General features: G+C 36.0%; 1 protein-coding gene across 8 annotated transcripts in view; it reads right to left on the bottom strand.

The window, feature by feature from the left end:
- The window catches only part of rgs3a (regulator of G protein signaling 3a), a 123199-nt gene that overhangs the window by 50742 nt on the left and 63276 nt on the right, over nt 1–9181 (bottom strand). The window contains exon 1 of one of the 8 annotated variants that reach the window (XM_077586339.1): nt 4017–4184. The exons of 6 other annotated variants lie outside the window; for them this stretch is intronic. In XM_077586339.1, the coding sequence (XP_077442465.1) occupies nt 4017–4031 (15 nt within the window). In that variant the 5' untranslated portion in view covers nt 4032–4184. Of the gene's footprint in view, nt 1–231; nt 399–4016; nt 4185–9181 lie in introns of those variants that run through there. One more of the 8 variants, XM_077586340.1, reaches the window with a different exon arrangement.

The following is a 9181-nucleotide window of genomic DNA, read 5'->3' as shown; positions in this document are numbered from 1 at the left end:
AAAAGAAAAAGTAAAGAAGAAGACCAGAGGAGTGAGTGTATGACACATGCTGCAAACTCTTCGTAAAAGATTCCCAATGCGAAATAAGCCTTTATTGCTTTTTCCCTATCTTTCCTGCACATCTATCCAGTCATATGAGCACACCACTCCCTGCCCGGCAGGGACAAAACAACACTTTTTCTTCTTGCTGAGACCAGAAAAAGTCATGTTTTCAAAGGACATCCTTCCTACCTGGCGAGTGGAAGTCGTCCTGAGTTTTGCAGTCCGCTAAAAGGTCATGAAAAACGCTCCACGCGTCCCCATTCAAGTGGCCTACTTCCTTTTCCGTCAAAGTGAGCGTCGGCGGAGGCTCGGCGGCTGCGATTGTGTCAGTGTGGGCTCGGCCGACAAGAGAGCGAACACAGAAGAGGAGAAGGATGGAGAGAAGAGGATGGGGAGGGGGGGGCATGGAATTAAGAGGGAGGGGAGAGTGAGTGCCCGCGAGGCGAAGAAGGTGGACTCCCGAGTCTTGGTAACGAGAAGAGACAGTTGATCTCCGAGAGGAGAAAGCGTGGATGATTTTTTTATGTTTGGATGCCAACTGGTCCATAATGAACACAGCGGACGCATCGCTAAGCACATATTATTACATCCATCAGAGGTTTTTCTCTATCATTGCTATACCGTTTACTAGCCTTATATTAACAACATTGGTAATTATTGCCATCATAGTTATGTAGAAGCTGTGGAAACGATGCCTTTAATTCTGAAAGTATTATTATTGTTTTCGTTCTCAACTCTCAACGATATGTCACCGGTGCAGCAGATTAATTGGCCCTCTCTTCACTCACTAGTCCCTGTTTACCCGTAAAACACCCATTGACAAAAGCCCAGCCACTTCACTCCCTGCTCACCACGCATACCACCAGCTGCACTCTCCGTTGCAGCAGTTATATGAACCGATTCGTTCCCAAACAACTGGAACACTCACCTAATTCGTCCCAAAAAACAAGTGTTTTAAAAAAAATTGTAAAGAGTACTATACATGATTTTTGCACCTATTGTCAGACGGTTACATAGCTTTAATAATTTATGTACAATGATGGAATGTATAATGTATTTATGGTTTGCTGTTCATGTATTTATTCATATTTTGATTTTGTACTTTTACACGTATAAAGTCATATATTTTGGTTCTTAAGTCTATAAATACATTTTATGAGAAGAACGTCATAACGTTATAAATAGTTTTTTTTCTTCCCGAATCAAGTCACTTGGAAGAATAAATATGAATAATATTGTTTTGTAACGTGCTGTTATGCAACAGAACAACAATTTTGCCATAATCCTCATCTGTTTAATGGTTTTAATCAGTCATATATTAACATGATTAACTCATTGACTGCCAAAAATTCATTAGAACCATTTCTATTAATTTAACTTTTTTTTTCCCCACTTTTGTTAACAAGAGTATCAAAACCTAGAAAATGTCTTTATTGTACATTTAGAACAGATATAAAATTCGTGATTAACTCTTTGACTGCCAAAAACGTTAAATAACGTTTAGTAAAATCCCAGGGAGGAGTGCCAAAGACGTTAAAAGACGTTTGTTTCAAAACAGAGGTGAAACTAACCATTTTCTATTGTTGATTACTGAAAAACGGAATAAGGTAGAAACAAACTTTTTTTTTCTGATGAAAGATGTCCAATCTTTCATTTGGTAGTATGTGTGTTTCCATAGTCCAAACACATAATTTTCTGTGGACCTTGAAAGATCAGTCAAAATGCTTAAATCGGCTGGCACCCACGGCATCCCTTTTCTGAAAACGTCTGGCAGTCAAAGAGTTAATCGTGAGTTAACTCGTGAAGTCATGCGATTAATTACGATTACAAATTTGAATCGCCTGAAGCCCCTAATTTTTAATCATCTTTTTTTATAATCACGTCAGGCGATTAAAATTTGCAATCGTAATTAATCGCATGACTTCACTAGTTAACTCACAAATTTGATATCTGTTCTAAATGTACAATAAAAAAAAATCAAGGTTTTCATGCTTTTGTTAAAAAAAGTGGAAAAAATGCTTAATAGAAATAGTTCAAAGGAATTTTTTACGTCTATAACCGTCAATGGCAGAGAATGAGTTAATATCCTTTTGATTGATGTATATTTAATAATAATCCTTGATGTATATTCTTTTCATAATGTTATGACTACTCACAAGAAATAAAAAAAAATCTTCAGAATTTGTCATTATTATGTATGTTATCACTTATTGCATAACAGCACATTACAGTACAAGCTCATAAAGGCCTCCTTATTCCTCTGCCTGTCGTCTGGGTCACGGTACATATGTATTGAGCGACTATATATGGACCTGTTTGCACACTATAATTAGAGTTATTTGTTGCCGCCATATTCTTGATATGAAGGACCCATTCTGGTCCAGTGTAAATAAAGCGCTTTCAACGCTGCTCCACGACACTTCCTTATAGTCCGGTTTGCAAATTGTATGCATTAAGTTGTGAATGGCAGCAAAATCCAACTTTTTGGCATCTCCCTTTTGAGGTAGTGACTAGGGATGGGGCACAAGTTTCATTTGATCTCCTGTTGGTGAGACAAGCTGTCAGCCCAGACGGAATCTTCATGATGTCACAGCACAAGCTTTATCATGTTTATATGTCATGTTTTTTTTTTATGTTGATGCAACACGCCCTCGTGAGAATCGAAGCAGAACTACATTACAGGCAACTCACGACAATATACTGAAACTGACCACTTTCCACTAACATGTAATATTTGTAACCCTTTCGTGACGCACTCTGATACATCAAATTTCTTAAGAATGGCCTACGTATATATCACAATATAGTGATTTTCTTTAACATTGCATGAAATTAACGGCAATTTTCTATTCTTCTCATTTTTAATTTCTAGTTCCTGGATTAGTATCATCCGTTATCACGAGTGCAGGCAACTTGAAATAAAGCCGGGTATCGGCTCGATACTGAAAATAGTCCCTTTTTTTTTTTTCATGAATCCCATATCAAGAATCACATTAAAGTTAGATCGTTTCAACAGATTAGTCAGCTATATGGGCCACTATGCAACATATTGTCGGCGGTATTCACAGCAGTGGAAAAAAAAAAAATCCAGCATCCATATTTTATCAGGATTTGGTGCAAGAAAAATAGTTTGACCCAAGTATACCACTTCACAAATATATTATACATGTATTTATGTGAACTACTACACTGCCAAAAGCCAATATCGACAAAAGTGAAAATAAATACATCTACAACTTTACCTGGATCCATAGCAAAATAGTTCCATCTGTGACCCACTACTTTGCAAATGATATCAAAAAAGTCCGCTGTGTGGATCACTACACTATTATCAACAAATGTGAAAAATATACAACTGAACTGAACAGTTCGAAAGTCATTGATGAGAACCACTATACCACCAATACCCTAAAGCAAGAAAAGTGGAAGTAAAATCCTGGATCCGCATCTGAATCTTTGAATCTCAAAATAAAAATTGTATAGTTTGTTCTGCGACCCACTTCCCTACAGAAGGATACTTAAGAGACAGCTATGTGTAGCACTATACTTCCAATGGCCAAATAAATCCTTGATTCTCGCCTTTATTAAATGTAATAGTTTCCTCCATGGTCACCTCCTTTGCAGATGATATTACAGAGTCAGCTATGTAAACCACTACACTTCCAATTATCTATGGCAAGGAATTTGCATGAATAAATCGTGTATTGACACAAAATAAATCAAAACGTGTGTTTTGTCTACGCCAAGCTATTTTACAAAGAACATTAAAGAGTCTGCTATGTGAACCACTACACTACCTGCATATGCTTCCAACACAATCCAAGGAAATGAACCTCCACTAATTGATGCCGTCTTAAAAAAAAAAACAACAAAAAAAGAAGGAAAAAAACAATTACAGCTTCGACACACATTATAATCCCATCCACTGGAATAAAATTGTCATTGTTTCACTGGTACAGAAGGTAAGACATTACCTTAGACACAGGCATCTGGACGCACAGCTGGCTGGCGTGCAAAGAGGACACACACACAAACACACGCAAACACACACACTGATGTGCAGCTAATCCAATGTCCCTGTTGTGTGCTGTCCTTTTCTGACGCGCTCCTTGTCTCGTTGGGTCGTCGCCGGCTCAGGATCGCACCAATGTGCGCACAAGCGATAGTGAGAGAGCAAGACAGTGCGGTAAAGCTCCAGGAAGGTTGGGAGGGGGCTGTGTTGGGGGGGGGGTTGATTCAGTGAAGGACAGAGCAGAGGAAATGAATAAAAGAAGAACAGATGAGGCTGAGGTGAGCGGGGATGCTTAAATGTCTTGTAAACACAACGAGAGTGAAGGTTATTAAAAGATCAAACGCTCAAAGTAACTCTCCAGAGAGAGAGAGAGAGCAAAGCATCCAAGTGTCCTTTCCTTCTGTCTCCCTGCCTCCCTCTCGGCGAGCTATTTTTAGAAGTTACAAATCAAAGCCGTGAATCAAACCCCACCGAAAGAGCAGGAAGTTACACGGGCCCACCAGACACACACGTGTTATTAGTGTGTGTGTGTGGGTGGGTGGGTGTGTGCGAGACCCCAACCCGAAGGTGAGACGCAAGCTCTCCATCAGACCTTATCTAATCGCATCATGTGCTTGTATACGGGCTATTTTAAATATAGTCGATTACACAGTGCATGCCTTTGTTGCCCACCATGTCGGACAGAAGACATCTGATTCCACAAAATTAATCAATGACATTTTTAAAAAAAAAGGAAAAAAAAGGGGAGATTATCAACTTGCTTTTCTTCTTCCAGCACTTTGTACTGTAATGTTAATTAGTCAATAATGTTCTAATTAGTTTTGCTCTTAATTTGAAACAAAAACTGTAGTGTTCCTGTCACCAACATCCAACATGAAACACTAATGCCACCTAGGGGCAGAAAAAAATACCTCAATAGAAATCAATGACTCAATGTTTTAAACTCAATTGAACCTGCATAGTATATATTTTTTAACTTCAAACAACTTTATGAATAACTTTAAAATTACTGTATCAGTGAAATAAAAAATACAACCATATTCGTAGTAGGTAAACATATTTGTCCACTTTTATGTTATTTTACAAGAGTGTTGAAAACTTGAAAAAAGTATTTTATTGAACATTTAGAATCGATACAGAATAGATATAAAATGCGCAATTAATTTGTGATTAATCATTATAATTCAGCATCGAGTTATATATGCAAATTATGCGATTAATTACGGTTTAAAAAACGTTATTGTCTGACAGCCCTATTTCAAATACAAACAATTTGTTCCAGGGTCAAACCAGTGCCACCATAGCACCACTGTCAACTCTAAAGATATTTTAAGTAGCATTTGAAGCTTCTAAATGTCACACAAGTATACAAATAAGTCAAGTAAAATTACCTCTTCCTGTGATGATGCTTGACAGAAGCCTGGCAGGTTTAAGGTGGAAGTGAGTCAAGCTTTCTAAAATGTTGTCCAATTTAAGAATGTAAGTTCAAATCTGTTAACATGCTCAAAAAAATTTTACAACTGAGGGATGTTCGATACCACTTTGTTTCAGATAAATACCAGAACGAGCTCTACGCTCTTGAGTAGTCACCGATACCAAATACTGATACCACTAGTACTTATGATACATACCCCCCCCCCCCCCCAAAAAAAACAAAACAACAACAAACAAACAGATAATTAAGACAAATATAAAGAATAGACCTCCAATTACTTACTAAGAGTTAATAGGTACATAAAGAAAAAACTACTCAAGAACTGGTGATTAATTTCTGATTCAAAAATTTAAAATAGATTTGTGCAACTTAAACGGTATTGCCCTACAAAATCATTTGAACTAAGCAACAATAAATGAAATCTTTATTTCAAAATACATTAATTAAGGCAAATCAGCCACAAGAAAGGAAACAAACAAAAAAAACGTTCTTTGTTTACATTATAGAAATAGCGCAAGAAAACCGCAATGTGTTTTCTCAAGTTGGAAGTCAAGTTCTTGTGGAGCTGAAATGTGGACGACAGCAACTGACATGTTGTCTTCCGTATTTAGTAAGGCAAACAGATTGGAAACGAGGCCGGGGATGTTGCGCAATGCTTCATGTAAATGAGTCACTTTAAAAACATTGCCTCTATGTGGGGCCGCGGTCGTATGATGCATGCTAATTACCTTAGCATCTGCTTTGTGAAATCAAATTGAAAAATCAATTCATTTGATTCGTTATTTATATTAGACACAAATATTTTCAGAGTAGTGCGCGTGACGCTTTTCTACAGCATCATATGGTTCTACGGTTACATCACTCTTTTCATCTACACCCTCCTGTCACAAAAATATCAACTAAGAAGCTGAAGTCTCACGAGATTTGCTGAAGTCTCGCATGAAATGCTGACATTCTTATGCAACATATTTATATGTAAATGTTCCGTTCCACTGAACTAGCGCAAATTCAATTATTCCAGCTGAACAGCATGCTTGGCACGACTTCATGTTTTTCCAGGGTGAAGAATGCATGTAATTACAATTGAAAGTGGCCGGATCTCGTGCTCGCCGACGCCCTCTGTGGGTCAAGCCCGCGTGGCTCCCGTCCGAACCCGCTCCGCTCTGTTACACAACACACTTATGAATAGTTAAAGTCGAGCTAAAATAAAGCTAAACGCCAGCCCACCGAAGGGAGGCCATTAATGTTTAAAGACGGTCGGGGGAATTAATACACTGCAGGCTGCTGGGTAACGTAACATCGCTGTGACGGGCTTTCTGTGTGTGAGTGAGCATATTTAGGAAAAGCTAAACAGGACGAGAGATTAAGTGGGCCAAATGAGCAGGGAGAAGATGTCTGAGGAGATACTGCATGCACTCGGAGCAGTAGGAGGTGAACGAGAGACAAAACATTGAGAGATACGGACAATTTTGTCAATTACCAAATAAGATTTCAGTTTACGTAACCGTTGGCATGTTTTTGCTAGCTTAGCATTTAGTTTGCTCTCACCTACAAGCTACAATCCTCTCTCATGTCAATAAAGAAGTCTACAGATAAACCTCGAACAAATTTCAGATGCGTTTTGATTATTTAGCTTATCGATAGTAGAAGAAGAGGAAGAAGGCACAACTTAGACATTGAAGAAGACAAATTATTAACGATGAAACATGGCGAAGGACAGCCCAGGCGATAGTAATACTTTATTGTTATTGTATTTCTGTTGTTTTTCTTTCCTTGTAATATTTTTTGTCTAATATTTTGTTTTGCCTACGTTTGTATTATCCTCTGTATATGACTATCTTTAAATCTGTGAAATTTTTACTTTATATGTGTCATTTCATTATTATTTATGATTAGAGATATGAGTGACCCAACTTACGAGTTTTTTAAGATCTGAAGCGTTATTTGGACGATGTTTTCCTTTGAATTGCAAGCACAATTTGATGATTGGTGATGATTTGTGGTAAAAGTGTTTTGAGTTTGAGTTATCTTACAGTAATCTTTTTTGTTTCGGTTTTGACAGTATACTTTTTTCCCGCCAATATTTGTGTTTTTTCCCCAAAATTAAACATTTTTCATCTAATATATTTTGTATTTTTTATTTAATATATTTGAACTTTTGTCCCAATGTTGTTAGATTTTGCTAATATTTGATTAATTTTGTTAATTTGTAATTATTTTTTACCGTACAGTGTTCATCATATATTTGTCTAAAATGTTATTTCTTTTAATATGTGTGTAGTTTATGTTTATATTTTTGTACTGGTATACTGTTTTTCGTAATATTTCATCTGAAATGTGTGCATCTGTTTTCTAGTAATTGTGCAGTTTTCATCTAATCCTGTATTCGCACTGCATAAACATTAATGTGGAGTTGAGAGAAGAGTTATAATAAACCCAGTGGACTGCTTTCCTGGATATTTGTCTTCTTAATGAGCGCCATAAAACAAAAGCGGCCATGCCAGATTATAAACAACTCTGATGGATTGAATGCAAAATGAGAAAATGAAAAGTTCTGCAATGCTGATTCAGTGGTCAAATGTTGTATTTGTTTTTTTTGGTCTTTTTTTGTACTGGTCATGTATAAGATTATTAAGTCAAACTCAAAATGTTTTGGGACAATGGTTGACCATTTTTGGTGAATTTCAAAACTATTTTTACCCATAGCAAATCATTTTTTTTTTTGAAGTAGCATTTTTGAAAAAGGAAAAACAAGATAAGCACTGTAAAATAATCTTAATTAAGTAAAACTACACTCAGAAATATTTCAAGCCTAACTTAAGATTTATGTAAATTTTTTCCATGACAAATTCCCATTTCCTTTTTTTTTATAGATAATTTTAACACAAATCTACCAAATAAAACTTATATGATACATATTCATTATAAAGCCTATTTATTTGAAATGCATAATCCTCAGGTTTATGTATTTAGTATTAATACAGTATAATTACTCCAAATTAATAATAATGAGAGTATTTATTTAAATTCATAAAGTATATATATTTTTTTCATATTACCTACACACGATAAATATACTTCTATGTGAAAAACGCTTATGTCCATAAATTTTTTTCCCCATTTTAAAATTGTTATGGTTTTGGGATGAAAGTGAATGCAGACATCCCAAAACCGAAAAAGAAAAAAAAAGTTATTATACTTTATTAATATTAAATACATAAACTGGGGAATTGTGCATTTCAAATGAATAGGCTTTATTAAACTGATGAATATGTATCAAGTTTTTGGAGGGTTTGTGTTAAAATTATCTAAAAAAATTAAATTAAATAAAAAGTACATGGGAATTTGTTATGTAAAAAAAATTAGGCTTGCACTTTTTCTGTGAGTGTATACTCACAAAAATCTTTCTTGCATGGTTTACCACTAGTCAATTATGATTTCATAAATCTAGACTTAGTCATTACTAGCGAGATAGAACATCTTGTCACCGCATCTCATCATGCACTCATTCATGCGGGGACTTATTGTAGCTACAAAGAAATGTGCATTAAAGTATTAATATCCAAGCATTTTCTTTTTAGGCAGCAACGGCTTCTCAGTAAAAAAAAAGTCAATCTAAACCTTGCATCCTCAAAAATAGCTTGCGGAGAAAGCCAAATGCAATTCACCCATGTCTAATTAGAGACAATGAG

This window comes from Vanacampus margaritifer, chromosome 14 (genome assembly GCF_051991255.1).
Source record: "Vanacampus margaritifer isolate UIUO_Vmar chromosome 14, RoL_Vmar_1.0, whole genome shotgun sequence".
NCBI lineage: Eukaryota > Metazoa > Chordata > Actinopteri > Syngnathiformes > Syngnathidae > Vanacampus > Vanacampus margaritifer.
The sequence above is the reverse complement of the archived record's forward strand: the minus strand, read 5'-3'. Positions and strand labels throughout refer to the sequence as shown.